This window comes from Mus caroli, unplaced genomic scaffold, assembly GCF_978045245.1.
Source record: "Mus caroli unplaced genomic scaffold, Mus_caroli_1 scaffold_8, whole genome shotgun sequence".
In the NCBI taxonomy this organism is placed as follows: Eukaryota; Metazoa; Chordata; class Mammalia; order Rodentia; family Muridae; genus Mus; species Mus caroli.
The window spans coordinates 137,563,921-137,585,922 of record NW_028227263.1 but is presented as its reverse complement, the minus strand read 5'-3'; the positions used below and the strand labels follow the sequence as shown (position 1 = coordinate 137,585,922).

At 35.1% G+C, this 22,002-nt stretch overlaps 1 protein-coding gene across 1 annotated transcript; it reads left to right on the top strand.

Annotated features, from left to right (window-relative positions):
* Positions 1-817: 817 nt before the first annotated feature.
* LOC147003692 (vomeronasal type-2 receptor 116-like) lies at positions 818-20,154 on the top strand. The gene is made up of 6 exons (XM_085841069.1): positions 818-1,048; positions 3,894-4,185; positions 6,123-6,935; positions 8,408-8,635; positions 14,405-14,528; positions 18,481-20,154. Exons 1-6 carry the CDS (start codon positions 852-854, stop codon positions 19,383-19,385), a joined length of 2,559 nt encoding a protein of 852 aa, XP_085697195.1. The 5' UTR covers positions 818-851; the 3' UTR covers positions 19,386-20,154.
* The last annotated feature ends 1,848 nt before the right edge of the window (positions 20,155-22,002 follow it).

Genomic DNA, 22,002 nt, shown 5'->3' with positions numbered 1-22,002 from the left:
TAAGCTATTAAGTCGAAAAAAAAATTGAGCACATGGGAGGGATATAATGGCTTAGAATTCAAATATTAACATGATTTTTTCATTACTAATTAATTTTTGGAAGGTAGGGTGACCTTTTTTTATTGGAAATAAAGAACAAACATGGCATATTTACTGGGTCTTGTTGAGCCTTTAAAACTCAATCTTTACCATGTAAATTAACTGTGGATATGTGAAGAATGTATGATTTCAGATAGAGCTGGATTACCTATACTTGGGATTTGATCTGTTAATAGATTCTCAAGATAATGGAAGCACAGGTCTTGTGTAGTTATTCTTATCTATCACTTCTGTGACATACTCCATACTCTACATGTTCTGTGGATCTCAGTGAGACTGCATCTGCATGACTTGGACTGTGTAATACAGTGTCCCCTATGTCCTCAGTAGCTCCAGATTTGCTAGTACTGGATATGTCACTATGAATCTGATTCAAGCCACTGACATCATTTCTAACTGTGGTCACATAATCAGATTGTTGAAACTTTCCAAGGAACAAATTTGAACACCGGGACTTCCTTCCACAGATTCACAAACATGAATGATATCATGGAGACTGAGAATGAATTATCCTCCTAAGTATTTACCTACACGTGTTTATTCCATGTGCTGTGGACACCAGTGGCAGAGCCCCAGAGAAGAAAGTATTTAAGTTTCTTCCAGGGCTCAGGAGAAACCTAAAAATAAAATGAATCATGAATATGCAATAAACATCTCCTTTGCCCAAAGAAATAAAAGCTGGTAGAAATCTGATGTGCTGATATGCATGGCACTTCACAGTCCACACTGCCCAGGTTTAAGGCAGGAAAAATATGTTCATTTTCATGGGGGTCTTCTTCCTCTTTAATATTACACTTCTCATGACCAATTTCATTGATGCTAGGTGCTTTTGGAGAATAAATTTGGATGAAATAAATGATGAACCTGTGAGAGGAACTTGTTCTTTCATCCTGGCAGCAGTTCAGACACCCATTGAAAATGATTATTTCAACAAGACTCTTAATGTTCTGTAAGTAAATTTGTATTTTAAATTGAAAAAAGAACATAAATATTTCTTGTGTGCTCTGAGGATGAAGATGAGGCAAATTCTTGAGTCTTCTGTCCTGGTGCTAAGACTGAACTCCAAGAAACAACCTTAATTCCTTTAGAGATTTAATCCTATTTTCTCCATTTAATTAATCCAGTGGAGGTTTTGGTTTTCCTCCAGGTGGCTTCGGAATTGAAGGTTGGAAGCTAAGGAATAAAGGACTATCTACATTGATCTTTAACATAAAGCCGCCTTTTGACCTTTTTTATTGCATTCTAGGCAGAGATGACTTATTGAAATTGATCCTGTAATATTTAATTATGTTTTATCCCAAGTACATGTAAATAAATGGTCATAAATTCTGCTGACAGTCCTTCCATAAGTGTGTTGCTCCTAGAGCATATTCTAGATCCAGTAATATTCATGGCACATATAGTTGTCAAAAACTTTACATACATACAAACTTACTGTCTCTAATCCATCCCATGCAGTCACTTATTGACTTCTAAAACTTCATCAGGTTTGGAAAGAGAAGATACTTACACTCAAAAATTCCTACTTCATATGAATGCCTGGATGGATATTTTTGTATCTATATGAGCAAGGAATATTTAGCTCATTAGGGGTCAAGACATCGAAGTGTTGTAAAAGATAAAATCCAAAAGCACTGTGGCTTCGTACTTCACACTATTTATGTACAATCACTGGCTTTTATGTTTTGCAATGTTCAATTGGGCACTCTCTCTTTAGAGTAAAGCATCTCTGAAACATATGGAATCCAAGGATATGATTACATTCTTTGAATAGGCAGGCTATCAATAACAGTGGTGACTGCTTATGTCCCTTATCACTGGCATGGGTGACAATTGTATTGTGGGATAGTTGGAACGTTTGAGGACAGTGATACAGGAGCTTTCTATTAGTTTTTTTGTCATTATTTAAGAAAAATGTCTTTTCCATTCATGTATGAGTTGGTTAATCTCTGACCCTTTTAAAATATATAAATCTTGTGGGACTTATTTCAATAATTTTAGTAAATATTAGTGCACATGTTACCATCGTGGTATCAATACCAATTTTTGTGGATTGCTAATCATTGATTTAAAGCACAGCCCTTTAGACTACTAGACTACACAGACATCTTAAGTAACTGATGTTTCCTAAAATCAGTTATAGGTAGTAGTGTGAGCATTGTACAACGTCTACTCTCAAATTTATTTTGTATATTAGTAAAACTTTAATTGAGATTTGTATGTGTGTGTGTGGTAATAAAGAATATTCTAAAATGACCTATTTTATAGGGTATAGAATGAAAACAAAATAGTTGTATAATTTTTAGTGAAAGACTGATTGTATTTACGTCATTCTAATCCTTAAATATGCAGGCGTACATAAGAGTTTATTGATAAAATTATATGAAATGACAAGGATAAAACAGGAGATATTATTCTTTTCAAAAATATAAACAAAACCAATATGGTATTATTCCAATCCCATGGTCTAGTGGTCCACTTTGATTTAAAAAAAAAAACAATGAATATATCTCATAAATTTACACAAAAAATCTCTTCCATATTATAAGCATATAATATTGGCATATACAAATATCACAGATATTTCCTCATTTTCCGAGTTCTCAGTAGGATACTAGTACTGTTTTAGTGTAATGACAAAGGTTGTCAAAGATGTTTCCTAGAAATTAATTTATAATGAATAAAATACTCATAGTGAATATATATCACATTCCTTTGTAAATAGGAAGTAGGAGAATGATACATCAGTGGTGGGACAAGCCCTTTATCTCTGCACTAAACGCTGCCACTGCTGCCTACCTGTGCATTTGAATTGAGGATAGTCTACAGGAAAGTATTTTATAAAACATTGGGATGTATTGCAATCTTATAACCTACATAGTCCTTGCTAAAATACATACAAACTTAAATATAAACATGTATCAATTACCAAATTCATGTTTGATATTTGAATTTAATTAAAAATAAATCTTTAGAAAATATTTTCTTTCAATAGAAGATTGAAAAAATAACAGCATGAGGATAGATATGAAGGGATGTGTCAAGAATTTTGGCCGCTAATTGTAAATGATTATAAGTACAGGAATTAAATGTTGCTAGAGAGAGAGAGAGAGACAATTATGCATTGATAAATCATGGTTTTCTTTCCATCTTTCTTTCTTTCTTTCATTTTATTTTATTTTATTTTATTTTATTTTATTTTATTTTATTTTATTTTATTTTATTTTATTTTATTTTATTTCATTTTTTTAGACAGGGTTTCTCTGTATATCTCTGGCTGTCCGGGAACTCACTTTGTAGACCAGGCTAGACTCAAACTCAGAAATCCACCTGCCTCTGCATCCCAAGTGCTGGGATGAAAGGCGTGTGACACCACTCCTGGCTATGGTTTCATTCCGTTAACCAATTCAGTTAATTTCACAAGAAAATATCATGAACTCAGTGGCTGTAATCACAAATTTATTTATTGCTCAATAATTTCAACATGAAGACATAATCAGAATTACTGTTTTGTCAATATCTGTGGTTTTCTCTTCCTTGCTCAAAAAAATGGAAATTATCTATGTGGATGAGGTCAATAACATCTCTTACTTATGGGACCTACACTGTCATGAACTTTTAAAGTGCTTTCTATTTTCCAGGTCCATCTGTCAATGCAATCTTATAACAAAAGACATTTGTTCTCGTCTTTAGATGTCATCTTCGGAAACTTCCAGTATAGTGTAGTGCTTCTACTGAGTACAAATGTGGATGTATAATCATCTGTCCATAATAAACTCTGTACTCTTTTACAGAAAAACAACTAGAAACCACAAATATGCTTTGGCATTGGTATTTGCAATGGATGAAATCAACAGAAATCCTGATCTTTTACCAAATATGTCTTTGATTATAAGATACTCTTTGGGCCATTGTGATGGAAAAACTGTAACACCTACACCATATTTATTTAATAGAAAAAAACAAAGCCCTATCCCTAATTATTTCTGTAATGAAGAGAGTATGTGTTCCTTTCTGCTTTCAGGACCCAATTGGGAGGTATCTTTAGATTTCTGGAAGTACCTGGACAGCTTCTTATCTCCACGTGTGAGTCATCACCAGCCTCGAATTATTAACATCATGTTTCTTTTGGGGACTTTGATAGCTATTAAGAAAGTTAATGGATGTGGTTGGACTTATGCTTATGTCAATCGAGGTAGTTCCAGGATACTTATTCTTCAGAAACATGTTAGGCCTTCTGCTAAGGACTACCAACAGAAGTAGAAAGATACCAGCAAGACAGAATAGAAGAGGCCATGGAGAATTGAGTCTGGCATGGCGGAAGCCAGAATCTTACAGCCTTGACTGAGTGTCAGTCAGAGTGTTTCATTATTTTCACCATTCTCAGCAAGCAGAGATTTGTTCATTCTGTTCCAAAATATAGAGCATGTTATTTCTGTCCCCAGATAGGTATTATCTTCATCTTGGTTATAAGATTAAATTATCATTGGTAAACTATGGAATAATAGAATTATGGTGGTGTTATAAGTTTAGTCATCAGAGAAAAACTGTGATGGAACAGAAATAAATTTTACCAACATTTTCTCTATAACCTAACGTTTAACTATCTGGAGTATTTTTATTTTTGAAAAGGCATGAAATACCATTCTTAATCTGGAAACTCATGACATTTCAGTGGTACTAGAAAGGATGAAAAGCTCTAATCAATTCTGTGGAGTTAGTCATTTGACTACCTGTGAGTGTATGACCAACTATTAAGAGTCAGAATTTAAATTGACATTAGATCCCTGGAAAAATTACACACTCATAGTGCTATACTTTTAATAAATCATTTTCTTTAATAATATGATGATATTATTCATGTAATTAATTTAAGTTATTATATTATTATCAGTATATAATATTATTATACACTCTGTAGAATTTATTGCTATGTTTTATCTTGTTTTTTCTTTTGCTTCCACATTCTATCATACAAGATTAGAACTTCACATGTGAACTTTTCTAAGAAGGAGGAGATATGAGGTTCCAATACCTCATTCTTCCATATTTTTCAAATGAAGATTTTTAAAACATTATAATCACTTTTTTTTTTAAAGATTTATTTATTTATTATATGTAAGTACACTGTAGCTGTCTTCAGACATTCCAGAAGAGGGCGCCAGATCTCGTTGTGGATGGTTGTGAGCCACCATGTGGTTGCTGGGATTTGAACTCTGGACCTTTGGAAGAGCAGTCGGGTGCTCTTACCCACTGAGCCATCTCACCAGCCCCTATAATCACTTTTTAATGAGGACAAAATACCATTCAATCTAACTTCATTTCTATATATTTTCCTCAAGATGTACAACTTATGAATTCCAATTATTTTGCACCAGAATTACCTGGGTATATAGTAAGAAGAGTTTTTCTGATCCAATTTGCTGCTAACACTTTTAGGCTGCTAAATCTAGTTTATATTTTTACAAATACTTTGATCTTATTGAATGTTTCCTGAAGAGGCACAGAGGCAGACATTGCCAGAGTAATTCAGAACAAAACCTAAAAAGGAGATCTCTGGCAGTTTTATGTGAGTCACAACCTCTAGTGTACAATATTACTGTCAAGTAGGGCAATATAAGAATATCACTTCCAAATGCTATATCAGTATTGTGTACAGGACTATCCTCTTCAATCTTAAAAGTATTTATAGATTATGGCATAAAAGCCTTTTTAAAAATATTAATCAAATATCCCCAAATTGTAAAAGTATAAAAATCCCTTCAAACATTTGAAACACAGGTATCAAGACTAAAACTGAAAGACAGAAAGGCAGTCATTATAACATGTGAATACATTTGTTACATCTTTGTGAAAAAGCAATGCTTGCTGTTTCCATTAAAAGTGGATGTGCCAGTCTTCCACGTTTGCTAATTTGAATCAGAGATGAGAGAAAAAGTCACAGGTAATCAACTGTTTGCAGGTAAAAATGATTACAAGTGTTTTCACATGCACCACACCTCATGCTGCTCTTTGTGTTGTAGCTCCTTCAGCTTACCTATGGACATTTCCATTCTATGTTCAGTGATGATGAACAATATCCCTATATCTATCAGATGGACCCAAAGGACACATCTCTACCATTGGCAATGGTCTCCTTCATACTTTATTTCAAATGGAACTGGATTGGCCTTGTCATCCCAGATGACGATCAAGGAAACCAATTTCTGTTAGAGTTGAAGAAAGAGAGTGAAATCAAGGAAATTTGCTTTGCCTTTGTGAAAATGATCTCTGTTGATGAAGTTTCATTTCCACAAAACACTGAAATGTACTACAACCAAATTATAATGTCATTAACAAATGTTATTATCATTTATGGAGAAACATACAATTTCATTCATTTGATCTTCAGAATGTGGGACCCTCCCATTTTACAGAGAATATGGATCACCACAATACAATGGAATTTACCTACCAGTGAGACAGACATAAGTCATGGCACATTCTATGGATCACTTACTTTTCTACCCCACCATGGTGAGATTTCTGGCTTTAAAAATTTTGTACAGACATGGTTCCATCTCAGAAACACAGATTTATATCTAGTAATGCCAGAGTGGAAATATTTTAACTATGAAGACTCAGCATCTAACTGTAAAATACTGAAGAACAATTCATCTGATGCCTCATTTGATTGGCTAATGGAACAGAAGTTTGACATGACCTTTAGTGAGAGTAGTCATAACATATACAATGCTGTGCATGCCATAGCCCATGCCCTCCACGAGATGAATCTACAACAGGTTGATAATCAGGCAATAGACAATGGAAAACGAGCCAGTTCTTACTGCTTGAAGGTAAAAGTTTCTTCTATTGGCCGAGGTTTGGTGTCTTCAATTGCATAGTTGTTTAGAGTCTTTCAGATGCCCAGACTTAAAGAAATAAGAAATATTTTTCCAAACATTTTACCTTAACAAAAGCAAATCTATAGATTGTTATGAATGTGATTGGAAAAGGAATTCACAGGTTAGCAATGAAAACCTGTGGTTTTATACAGAGCATCCAAATATCTATTAGCATGCCCCTTCCAATATTGGATATAAATAGTCTTTCCTCATTAATTTTCTCCATGATTAGACGATGAGTTTTATTTATATTTGTCAATTATATGGAAATCATTTGGAGGAATTATTTTCATTAGTGTAATCCTGTGATTCTGTCAAGAGTGTGGATTCTGGAGTACATTCTGGGTTTTCTGAGAGTAACTAAACAAGAAATAGTGCTGGTATTCATTTCTGTCTGTACAAATGTGTTTATATATGTGAATGTTTGCTTCTCACTAAGTATATGTATATTTTCTATTCTTTCTGTGCATCTGTGTTCATATTTGTGTTACTTTCAACATATATGTTTATCTCTCTGTATGAAAGTGGAAGTGAACAACAATTATTTCTATGTAGGAATTTCTATATAAGTGTTTGTTTATATATATGTGTATGTTTCTTTGGTGTTTTGTCAGAGTAGGTTTCATTGTATACAATGTATGTATTTTGTAAGTGTTTATAAGTACTTATACGGATTTAAACCTGCTTTACTAAGTATGTGTCTGCCTATTTCTTTGTACTTAGCAAGGCCTTTGCCTTCCTTTTTGTCTTTACGTGTGAGTTTAAAAATCTCTGTGTGTCAATATTGTTCATGCCTTGTCCTTAATTATTTATACCTCTCCCCGTGTTTTGCTGTCTCTCTCTCTCTCTCTCTCTCTCTCTCTCTCTCTCTCTCTCTTTCTGTCTGTCTCTCTCTCTCTCTCTCTCTCTCTCTCTCTGTGTATATATGTGTGTATGGTTGTACCTTTGCCAGTGTATTATTTTGTGTGATTTCATATCTCTGTTTTTATTTGAGTGGATATGATTTTCATTTATGTGCCTGAATATTTACATATGTATGTCAACATGTATGTATATTTGTTTGTAAATGAATGTATACCTGTACTATATGTGTGACTTAGATAAGATGTGAGCCGCTCTCATCATCTGTGTGTATATTTATGTGTGTGTGTGTGTGTTTCTGTTTGGTGTGTGTGTGTCTGTGTGTTGCATACCTGTGTTTGAATCTGCATTTTTCTGTCTTTGTGTTTGGTATTCATCACTGAAAAAACTGAAATTCTTGTAATATTGTGATAATTTCATTCATGCAATTGCATTTGTTGTGATTCCTCTCTTTCTTTCTTTCTTTCTTTCTTTAAATATGTGTGCCTTTGCTATGAAATCAGAATGAATTTTATGACTTGAAGGAATGATATATACATTATAGTGCAATGCTTGTATTTTAGGTAAACTCCTTTCTAAGAAGGACCTACTTCACTAATCCTCTTGGGGACAAAGTGTTTATGAAGCAAAGAGTAATAATGCAGGATGAATATGACATTATTCACTTTGGGAATCTCTCACAACACATTGGGATGAAGATGAAGTTAGGAAAGTTCAGCCCATATTTACCACATGGTCGACACTTTCACTTTTACGTAGACATGATTGAGTTGGCCATAGGAAGAAGAAAGGTAAGTGTGTGCTAGCTTACTGGTTTATAATACAGAGCAGTAAACAAAGTGTCAGATGAATACACGGCAACATATTGAAATGAAAAATTTAGTCACATAAGGAAGAAAATTCTAGTCTCCAGTATGATATTTCTTTTTTTTCACATTTTTACCAATTATTTGAAGATTTCAGAATGCTTAAAATATAACTTTGTCATATCAGAACCATTTTTTGAAATTTAATAAATTAGAAAAACACTGTTCTTCACCACTGTTAGATATTCTTTCCTTTAAATTAAACTAAATTTTCTTCACAAAATTGCTTTAATGAAACAGTACTCTCCTCCCTTAAATTAAACTTCTGGAACAGGTATTGATATGAAAGAGTCTAATGTTACAGTTATGACACACCAATAGTCATAATTGCTAACCCTTGTCATTATATCCAAAAATGTTTATCATATAATAAAAGGACATTCACCACATTCCCTAATGAACACAATTACAGAAAATCATATTCAAAGAAACATCACTTTTAAGTAAATTTAAAGAATCCATTAACTCTTTTACATAAGATGACCAGAAGGTCAAAGGAACCTATAGACAGCACTACAACAACAGGAAAAATAAAGGCAATTAACACACCTCAAGTACAGCAATAACAGCAACCAGACAAAAGCAACAAATAATTTTCAGTAATAATTGAACTTTTTTGTTAACATTCTCTAAATGAAATCAAAGACAACAAAACTGGTTTATTTTTTAAGACATTCCTAAGCTGCCTGCAGAGTGTAGGAAGACACATTCATATACAAGAGGAGAACTTTTCTTTATTAAAAAATGGAGGAAAACTGTATAATGTTTAATAGACGGAAAAAAGGTCATTCAAGAACAATACATTTGATGGATATGTGTGGAATAATTCTTGACAAAAACACCTAACAAAAGAACACAACAAACTACAGAAAGATCATTCTCTGAGAACAGGGAGATTTTCTTTTTAAATTTGATGGTTTTATTTATTGAAAATAATTTGTTATTCTCACATAATATATCCTAATTACAGTTTCCATTCCTATCTATTGGGATGTGAACAATTGTCAGTTCTACTGGCAAATATTTCATAGTTAATATTCCTTTTTCCTTCATTTTTCATCATATCCACTTTATGTCACTCATTAGAAAATGACAGGATTCTATGGGATAAAAATAAAATAAAACAAGATTAAACAAATCTAAGCCATCATAAAAGAACAAAATTTTCATAACACATTATGGTAACTAGACATATGAAATTGAGCTATGTGAAAAGACCACTAAATCCTACTTCATACCTCATATGAATAGTAGTGAATGAAGCATGAGTTAGTGATAGACAACTGAGTGACAGTTATTCCCAGTTTTGTGTTTGAAAATATAATTCAAACTGTCAATTTGACAATCAAAACATCTGGAACTACTGATAAAAATCATTTAATCCACATTTGCATGTGAGCAAACATAAGAAGAAGCGCCTATAAATTATTAATATTAAACTGCAAAAGGAATTCCTTGGACAAAGTGATGTTATATGTCAATGGGAATTCTACACAAACACCCTGAAATAGACTGTCCTTTTCAAAGCCAGCCAAACCACAAAACTCTGGTAGTCAAACACTGTTGGTATCTTCTTTTATCACTGATTAACCATAACATAATTACCAAATACAACGGTCAGGAGGAAAATTTTTGTGATTTACAAATGCCCTGTTCCCCTACCTGGAAATTAATCTTATATAAACTGAATGTACTCAGGACTTGGCAGCAAAAGTGTGAAAATACAATCACATTGATATTTGAGACCAAATGAGACCAACTCATTGTTTCCACTCAACTATTCCATCTATTGTAGACAGGATTTCTTCAGGTTTGTGGGATGAGACCAGTTCTCTGTTTTGCTTGCAAACAAATCAGTGTTAATACACCTCCACAACTGCTGATAATCCTGGCTTGCTCATTCTTTTTTCTACTTTGCATTTTTCTCAACTCTTTATCATTCACTCTGAAAATTGTGAATTTTGGAGCTGTGCTACTTATAAAATATTTAGGAAGCACTACATGGCAATAAATGAGTGTTAGATACCCCTCATATGTATCTACGTGGCACACTGCATGAAAATATAAGTATCATTTATCTCAGTATACTTTAATATTTTATATGAAGAAACAGTAAGTAAAAAGCAAGTTTATATAATATTATATATATGTATATGTATACACACACACACACACATATATATATTATATATATACAAATTTATTATTTTTTACCTTTGTGCCTTGAGTAGGGCCTGATATGTAGTAGGGCTTTTATGGGAAAAATTTGCAATCATATTCCTAACATTCAACTGGTATAAAAGAGGCTAAAGCCTAAAAGAATCAAAAACAAAAAAAAATCAAAACAAATCAAAACAAAAAAAAAAAACTAGTTTTATTATCAGGCTGTCATGGAACTCATTCTGTAGACCATGATGACCTCAAAATCAGAAATCTGCCTGCCTCTGCCTCCCAAGTGCTGCGATTAAAGGTTTGTACCACCAGTTCCCACCTGCCTTAACTTAATAAAAGTAAGACATTTAAAGCCTTAACAACAACAACAACAACAACAAAAACTGCTCTTATTTTACTGTTGTTTATTACATTCTTAGACTTGAAGATTGAACCTAGTATGTGTTAGGCTAGAAGCTACCCATGAATTATACTCCCATTTTTATTGTGATTTTTCTATTTGTGCCTTTCTTTTTTCATTTTTTTAAATTCTAGATATGATTTATTTACATACCATCTCCCCTTACCCTGCTTGTTTGAGGATGCTCTCCCACACACCTACCCACTCCTTCCTTAGCACCTAAGCATTCCTCTACACTGGGGCATCAAGCCTTCACAGAACCAAAGGACTCCCCTCCCATTGTTGCCAGATAGAAAACTTTAACTCCTTCAGTCCTTACCCTAACACCTCCACTGGGGTCCCTATACTCAGTTCAATGGTTGACTGTGAGCATCCATATCTGTATTGGTCAGGATCTGGCAGAGCCTCTCAGGAGATAGCTGTATCAGATAGCTGTATTTACTGTTTGTAAACACTTCTTGCCATCCACAATAATGTCTGGGTGTGGTGACTGCATTTGGGATGGATCTCCAGGTATGGTAGTCTCTGTGAGTCCTTTCCTTCTGTCTCTGCTCTACTCTTTGCCCCATCATTTCCATTAGACAGGAACAATTCTGGGTTAAAATTTTGTAGATCTGTGGGTGGCCCTATTTCTCAACTGGGGGGCCATGCATAACCTCTAGATATGGTATCAACAGATTCTTCCCCCTGATTCTAGGATATTTCAGCTAATATCATCCCTGTGGGTTCCTGGGATGCTCTTGATTTCCTGGCATCTGGGACTCTCTGGTTGCTACCCAAAGAACCCATCACTGATTGCTATATAACTCTGTTCAATTTCCTGACCTCTATACACATCTTCCATCTTCTACCATCCTGATTCTTCTCCTATTTTCCCCTCCACCTGTTTTCTTCATCTAAAGGAGAATTTACTTCAGGGATGCAAGCATACTTCAATATATGCAGTTCCATTAAATGCAATACACGACAAAATATAAAATTACATTATTTCCCCAAAAAACCTTCAGAAATGGCTCTTAGCCAACTCCAACATTAATTCATAGATAAAGAAACAAAAATAGTGATTGAACAGAAGGAAACTATATTGATATTAGAACATTTTCTTTTACAAAACTATTTACAATACTATAATACATGCAGAGGAAATTTTGTCTATGAAAGTCAGAAATAATATCAGGTTGTTTTGTGATTCATGTTTTCATCCAAGCATTTTAGAGACAAAATCTGAAAATCTTTGTCTGTTTCTTCCCAGTCTACCCTATACTGTGAGTCCAAAACAGCCATGTGTGATATGGAGACACTACCTTAAAATAAATTATTATAAAGTACAAAAGTATGCAGACTTTCTACACTCTAACTCAAAATAGTCTTTCAAATATAACAAAGGGTCAATATACAGTTAAAGAAAATGATGGGAGCCAGGAGTGTTGGCACACACCTTTAATGCCAGAACTTGAGAGGCAGAGGCAGGCAGATTTCTGAGCTCGAGGCCAGCCTGGTCTACAAAGTGAGTTCCAGAACAGCCAGGGCTAGATAGAGAAATACTGTCTCAAAAAAAGAAAAGAAAGAAGGAAATGAAGGAAGGAAGGAAGGAAGGAAGGGAGGGAGGGAGGGAGGAAGGAAGGAAGAAAGAAAGAAAGAAAGAAAGAAAGAAAGAAAGAAAGAAAGAAAGAAAGAAAGAAAGAAAGAAAGAAAGAAAGAAAGAAAGAAAGAAAGAAAGAAAGAGGGAGAGGGAGAAAGGGAGAAAGGAAGGAAGGAAGGAAGAAAGGAAGGAAGGAAGGAAGGAAGGAAGGAAGGAAGGAAGGAAGGAAGGAAGGAAGAAAGAAAGAAAGAAAGAAAGAAAGAAAGAAAGAAAGAAAGAAAGAAAGAAAGGAAGGAAGGAAATGATGGGCGGGGGACATATTCTCTGATCTTTGATGGGAAAGTGTAAGACCCTTTTCAACAATATCAAAAATATAGAAAGAATTCTTCAAATCTTCAATTAACTTTAAACAATCTAATATTTATCCAGCTTTTTCCAATATTTGAAGCCACTGTAGAGCATTTTGACCTCATGGAATGCTCCATATTCAAGGTCGCTACGGAATAATTTATCATCCCCAACCATACTAAACCAGTGTATGCATACTCCACTATTTTTTATATACATTTTTCTCATGCTTTGTAACAGTAAATTATTTGAGGTCATATTTGTTATCTGTGAATGAAGGACATATTTTTCCTTTTTCAAATTTCTTCAAATACTAACTTGCTTCTCTGTTGCTTTAATTAAACTTTGATAATAAGGAAAGTGAGGAGGAACGTGTGATTTGACATATGACTTCTAGTTATAGAAAGACAAGTGTGGATATCAGGAAACTGGAACTAAAGAATAGATTTTTTTTTCTTTATGATAAGGCAAGGCAAAATCTTTTAATATCAGTTTCCCAAAACATTTTTCTGATTCTCCCATTAATGAAAAAATGGCAAACATTACTTTAGGCTGTTTTTTTTTTTTTTCCCAAGAGATTTTGAAAGAACACTACTTACTGGCTAAACTGCCCACAGTAAGATGGGCATTCTTATATCAATTACCACAGAAGAAAATGCTTCAAAGATGAGGACAGGCTAGTGTTGGCTGAGAGAATTTTTCAATTAAGTTTCCTCTGACCATAGCACTTAGTACCAAGTTGAAATAATTAACTAAAAAACATAAGGTTGCAACTTCTGTACTTTTCACATACAGCTCAATATCAGCACTTTTTCCTATGTTACTAGACACTCAGATACTATGCAACGTTTCTTCAATGCATTTCCAATATTCACTTCTGGCCATTAAATAATGGACATGGTAAAATGTCAATCAGGGGCCTGGCTGTGGTGGCACACACCTTTAATCCCAGGACTTGGGAGACAGAGGCAGGTGGATTTCTGAGTTTGAGGCCAGCCTGGTCTACAAAGTGATTTCCAGGAAAGCCAGCGCTACACAGAGAAACCCTGCCTCAAAACACAAAAACAAACAAACAAATATAAGTCAATCAGATTGTGTGAATAAAATGAGCTTATTGAAATCTTAAAGTGCTAATCTAAAACATAAAAGAACCTTCTAACACTCATTATCAGTATGTGTCTAATTTTCTCAGATGCCAAACTCTGTGTGCAGTGCAGATTGTAGTCCTGGATTCAGAAGATTATGGAAGGAGGGAATGGCAGCCTGCTGTTTTGTTTGCAGCCCCTGCCCTGAAAATGAAATTTCTAATGAGACAAGTGAGTGTTTGCTGCTCTGATAAATCCTGAAGATATGTATTTTTCTTGCATCACCCTGGAATAATGAAGTCAACTAAAAGGCAACTGAAGATATAAAGTATATTACTTATCAAATTTACTACTTGTAGATACAAAAATCCTTAACAAAATCTTGCAAAAGCAAACAAACATACCTGTTGTCTTGACCCACATATTGACTCATTGCAAATTTATGGTAGATTATATTTCACAAAGAAAATACTTTAGAAAATATAACTGCAGTTTGCAGGAATTCTGCACAAGATTTTCCAAACAGATAATCTATTATAAAACTACATGTACATTTAGATTTTAGTCATGAATTTTGTTAGTATTGATTTAGTCATATTTCATGAACCAATCTATCCTAAATATAATTGTGCACACCATGTACTTATAAGAGCCCATGAAGAACTGAATATTATATTTAGTCTACTGGATTAGATCATGAGACTACTAGGTGCAAAATCCATGTTCTCTGTTAAGATTAATATAGAAGACAAAAGTATTTGCAAATTTATGAAAAATGCTAAGTATGCGATATTAAGAGGGCCGTGTTCAAAACCAGATGTAGTCAGAATCCAGGATGAAGGGGATAAGATTTGACCTAAGAATTGGAATATACCATGAGATTCATATTCAGTATATTACATACTACACGCATTATTCAGATAATTTTTTAGGTTTGGCAAAATGCAATAAGTATATGGTTACCTTTTCAAATATTTTGCCTTTCCTTCTACATAATGCATTAAAATTCTTAAAAGTCATATTATGTCTGTGAGACACTTAAACAGTTAAATCATTTGTTGCTAAGGCTTACAGTTTGGGTTTATAACCATGTAACCAAGAAATGCATGGAGTAAAACCAAGAAATCTACTAAGTTGTGTTTTGAAGTCATACATTTTAACATATACCGTGCTTGAAAACAAATTTAAAGTATACAAAATTATTTTAGACATAAAAAATTAATAAGTACATCAAAATTAAATATAAAAATTCCATAAAATAATTTATTGCATTAATTGCTTATGTGTGTGAAGTGGATAACACCTATACAGGTGCACATATGAGCAAATAATACTGCTGTCATTAAATTTATATTTACTTGTGAGATATCTGTCATGGGTACTGGGATCTGAACTCAGATTGTCTGGAAGAACAACATATTCTATTTATAGCTAATCCAACTTCTTAGGCTCTCAGGCAACATATCAAATAATATCTGTCCACAAATGCATTGTTGTAGATAAGAATTCTGAAACCCAAAGAGCACATCAACATTCTCTGAAATGACTTGGAAATTAAGTGCAATTACAATCACTGTTCATGTTGTTACCATGTCGGGGATTACAATTTTAGAATCGAGTATAATTGCTTAACACAAACCATCTGGGTTAACACCCTTTCAACTTGGTTCCTCTGTTATTTTGCTCATTCTGTTTCTCAACACTGATTTCATCATTGATTCTCATAAAAATGGAGGTGAGTTGAGGATTAAAGTGCTCAGGTTTCCATATGAAGAAGGAATCAAGGTGAAGGATCTTTTAGTACAAAGTATCTACAGAGATATTTTCCTTCAGTGCTAAAATTAGTGCACTTCATGAACAATAACCAGAACTTTTGATGAATTATTGCCAGATGAAGAAACATCTTAGAGCTTATTTCATAAATATTTTCTACAATTCACACATAAACTTTATATTTCCTCTCATATTCCACCTTCTTGCTATGAATTATGACAGGAATCACTTAAATACAATAATTCAATATCCAAGTTCACATGAACTCACACATATAAGTATGTACATATACACACAGCCTACCTGTTCAATTTTGTGTTGTTTCTGTGTCAACAAGTTTGAGCTAGTACATTCTCCAGGAGCTATTATACATCTTTTCCCAGTAGAAGTCAGAGTCTCAATGTGTCATAGGGAATGAATTCATAAAATATTCAGTGATCTCAGAAAACAGTAAGTATAGGGGTTTGTATTTATAAAATATACCCAACCACATTGTGGTTTATGAATGTATCTTCTCTGAATTAAATGATCTACTTGATGTTAACATAGAAGCAAAAAAAATTGCTTAGGAAATCTTAGCTATCTGATAACATTATTTTTTATTTATATTTTACATTTCATATTCCATTCCCCATCCCCGCATACACTGACTGAATACTCCACATCCCACACCTGCTCCCCAACCCAGTCTGCCCTCATATTGAACCGCCATCCCCCACACCACCTTATAGGAGCTAAAAGGGGCCCTTGGAAAAGAGGGGAGAGTGAGGACCCATGTCCCGCTAGAGTTCCACATATGCCCTGGACAGGAAGACATGGGAGGGCTGCCAGACACTTTCCATTCAGCTCTGGGTGGGCATCCAAGCCTCTTATTCATTCAACTGGGGATGGACAAGGGGATGCCCAACCTGGGGTCATTGGGACAACATTCTGTGTCCCTGCGGTTATGAGAGAAAGGGAAGAGGGAAGACAGGTTCCCACACTGGCAAGAGTGAGCACCGCCTTGATGAACAGAGAATATCTGTGATTTTAGAGCTTTATTGTAGAAAGGCAAGGGGAAAGAAACAATGTAGGAGAGAGAGGGGGGAGTTAGAAAAAAAGAGAGTAAGAGGGAGAGAGGGAGAGGAGAGTAAGAGCAAGAGAACAATGGAGTGAGAGAGAGAGAGAGGGCAAGGAGTGGCCAATCAGCCCCTTTAAAATATGCTATCCATTCTGTTGCTAGGTAACTGGGGAGGAGTTTAGCCTGAAGGTCAAAAGCTTGGGATATTGCCTACATGACTTCTAGCCTTGTTTCTCTTGTGGGGGCTGTAGTGGAAGGTAACTTAGGCAGGAGCCAGAGTTCCAGGACCATGAGAGAACTCCTTCCCTCCTATGTAGGTAAATTATGACCACTGAGTCCAAGGGTTCAGCATCTGAGCTTGACTGGAGACCAGGTCGTCTGTGCATAGACCAATGACCCACACCACCTGACCTCTAAAATCCCTACAGCCTTCAGTCTTTGAGGGTTAGGTGCATCTTTTCTGAATGAACACAGACACAGAAGCCCTTTACTGTATTGAGGGACCCATATCAGCTGGTGTATGGTGTCTGTTTGGTGGTACATTGTTTGAGAGATTTCTGGGGTCAAGATTAATTGAGACTGCTGGTCTGCCTGCAAGATCACCTTACTCCTCTACTACTTTCAGCCTTCCCTAATTCAGGGGTTAGTTGCTTCTGTCCATTGGTTGGGTGCAAATTACTGTATTTAGGAGGGCAGTCATGATAGATACTTTCTGTGAGTGCTCCAGAGCCTCAGTAAAATGTGAGGCCATAAGACCTCCTCTTGACCCAGATCACACTTTGGGCCTGTCATTGGACCTTCTTTTCCTCAGGCTCCTCTCCATTTCATCCCTGCATTCAGACAGGAACAATTATGGGTCAGAGATGTGACTATGGGATGGGAACCCTATCACTCACTTGATGTCCTGTCTTCCCGCTGGAGGTGGGCTCTGTACGTTCCCTCTATCTATTGTAGTACATTTCATCTAAGGTCTCTGACCTCCCAAGTCTCTGGTGCATTTTGGTGGGACCACTCACCCTCCTATTATCTGAAATTTACTGTTTATATTCTTTTTGCTGGTCGTCAGGGCTTGGTTCCCCTCTCATCCCCCACACCCCACAAACCTCTTTCTAATAACATCATAAATGATACAATCAAGTTAAGTAGGCAAATAAAAAATTGCTTGGTTTTATTTCCTTTAAATCATTATGAACATTATGAATTGAAAGCAATGCTTGGCAGCAATATCCTTCACATTACATATCAGCATCAAAGGCAGCATTGCAAGGATTCTTTCATTACCCTTACTAGAAATACCTTGACACTAAAATTTCTAAAGCATACCTAACTAAGCTTTCATTTGGAAATCAGATATGGATCAATGTGTGAATTGTCCAGAATACCAATATGCCAACACTGAACAGAACAAATGTATTCAGAAAGGTGTCACATTTCTAAGCTATGAAGACCCGTTGGGGATGGCACTTGCCTTAATGGCCTTCTGTTTCTCTGCATTCACAGCTGTGGTACTTTGTGTCTTTGTGAAGCACCATGACACTCCTATTGTGAAGGCCAATAACAGAAGCCTCAGCTACCTATTACTCATGTCACTCATGTTCTGTTTTCTGTGCTCCTTTTTCTTCATTGGCCTTCCAAACAGAGCCACCTGTGTCTTACAGCAAATGACATTTGGAATTGTATTCACTGTGGCTGTTTCCACAGTTCTGGCCAAAACAGTCACTGTGGTTCTGGCTTTCAAAGTCACACACCCAGGAAGAAGATTGAGAAACTTCCTGGTATCAGGGACACCTAACTACATTATTCCCATATGTTCCCTACTCCAATGTGTTCTGTGTGCAATCTGGCTAGCAGTTTCTCCTCCCTTTGTTGATATTGATGAACACACTCTCCATGGCCACATCATCATTGTGTGCAACAAAGACTCAGTTACTGCATTCTACTGTATCCTGGGATATTTGGCCTGCCTGGCACTTGGAAGCTTCTCTGTGGCTTTCTTGGCCAAGAATCTGCCTGACACATTCAAGGAAGCCAAGTTCTTGACCTTCAGCATGCTAGTGTTCTGCAGTGTCTGGGTCACCTTCCTCCCTGTCTACCATAGCACCAAGGGCAAGGTCATGGTTGCTGTGGAGATTTTCTCCATCTTGGCATCCAGTGCAGGGATGCTTGGATGTATTTTTGTCCCCAAGATTTATATCATTTTAATGCGACCAGAGAGAAATTCTACCCAAAAGATCAGGGAAAAATCATATTTCTGAACACATATTTCAGGAATTCTGTCAAATGTAAAGTTGGTACATACCCACCAAATATTGGTTTATAGTGCATGTGTCTAGTTTTAGAATCACTCTCACTGTTTGCTCTAGTAATATCAGGAAGTATCATATCTACTGAACTTCTGAACAGTGTCCATAAAATCTTGCACCCATTCACTTGCTTCATTTCTTCTCAGAGAACTAAACTCTCTAATTATTACAATTTTATTCATCATTTTGCATTCATGGAGATTGCCCTCTGGTAACTTCCAAAAATGTTGATAAGGCAGCTGAATCCATCAGTTTGTGCACAAAAATGAGGTCTAGGACAGACAGGGTTACACATAGAAACCATCTACCAAATCAAATAATCAATCAGAAACACAGACTAACTAAATAATCAGCAAAGATGAAATCAGAACATATTTTCTGATATCCAGTAAGAGCACACACACAACAAAATACTGACATTTTTCATCAGTTCTTAAAGCTATTGACCAATAGTCTAAGTATGCAATGTTCCTTTTCTGCTGTCAAATACAAATATATTATATCCAACAATGATCAGAAGCCCAGGGAATCTGTGGATGAATTGGGAATAGTTGTCATAAGCTGAGGAGGAGGGTGACCCATAGAAAGACCAGCATTCTCAACAAACCTGGACAAGCAAGATCTCTCAGACATTGAGCCTCTAACCAGAGATCATACACTGGCTGATGTGAAGCCCCCAACAAATATGCAGCATAAGACTGCCCGGTCTAGCATCAGTGGGAGAGACACATCTAACCCCAGAGACTTAGATCCCCAGGGATTGGGAAGGGATGAGCTTTGTGGGATGTAGGGATATCATCTTGGAGATGGGGAGGGAGATGATAGATGAGCAAGTCAGAAGTCAGGGGGGCAGACCAGGAGGGGGATAACTACTAGAGTGTAAAAAAAATTGAGTCATAATAAATACAAAAATGAAATGAAATAAGCTTGTAGATATATCAACATGTTATTTATATTGCAGTTATGGGAGGGATAGGTAACACTACTGACATTTGCATGAACATAATTTTTATTTTCAGAGATTGCCCTTTGTGTGCAGTTCTGATTGAGTTTCTGGACTCAGAAAATTCTGGAAAACAGAATGAGAGGCAGATGCTTAAATTATGCTGCTTTCTAGAAAACGACATTTTCAAAAAGACCATTGAGTGTTTGCAGCTACACTAAATATTTCGCATTTTTCAATTCTCACTATTAAATAGGAAACCAAATGGGTATAAAATGCATTAACAAAAGCAATCACTTCCTTAAGTTAGTCTTCATAGAAATATGATCATTAGCAATGTCCCTTTAAGGAACACATACTTCGTTAACATCCACATTTTACTCATTGAAAATTCATGGAAGATGGCATTGTTGCAAAGAAAGATTTGATATTCAAACTCCGGTTTAATGGAATTCTTCACGAATTTATTCTTTTTACATTTTTTATTATTTTATTAGATATTTTCTTCATTTACATTTGAAATACTATCCACTATATACTCTCACCACCCTGCTCCCCAACCCACCCACTCCTGCTTCCAGACCCTGGCATTCCCCTCTACTGGGGCATATAATCATCACAAGATCAAGGGCCTTTCCTCCCAATAATGGTGGAGTAGCCCATCTTCTGCTACATATGCAGCTAAACACATGAGCTCTGGGAGTACTGGTTAGTTCATATTGTTGTTTTTCCTATAGGGTTGCAGACCCCTTCATCTCCTTGGGTACTTTCTCTAGCTCCTCCTTTGGGGGCCCTGTGTTCCATACAATAAAAGACACTGAGTATCCACTTCTGTATTTGCCAGGCACTGGCATAGCCTCACAATAGACAGCTATATCAGGGTCCTTTCAGAAAATGTTGCTAGCATAGGCAATTGTGTCTTATAAAAACTTATAAAAACTTACTGCCTTATATGATATATATATATATATCTTATATTTATATATATATATCTTATATTTATATATAAATATTTAATGTAAAAATAATATAAATATTCGAACATATAATTATAATATATAATATATAAAATTATAATATGTAAATATATAATATACATGTATAATATAAACATATATATAAAATTATAAAACTTATGGTCTTATATAAAACCTATAAATATTTAATATAAAGTAATATAATTATAATATATAACATATACATTATAATATAGAAATAATATGAATATATCATATAAATATATAATGTAAATATATATAAATACATATTTGTATATATATAATATACAGTGTCTTATGAAAACAAACTAAAACTTATAGAGGATAATGTGGAAAAAAAACTCGAGTATATGGGCCCAGGGGAAAAATTCCTGAACAGAACAGCAGTGGCTTGTGATGAATGATAAAGAATTGACAAATGAGGTCTTATGAAATTGCAAAGCTTCTGTTTGACAAAGTATACTCTTTGTAAGACAAAATGGCAACAAACAGATTGGGAAAAGATCTTTACAAATCCTAAATCTAATAGGGGACTAACATCCAATATATATATAAAGAATTCAAGAAACTGGACTCCAGAAAACCAAATAACCCCATTAAAAATGGGGTACAAACAGAGCTAAACAAA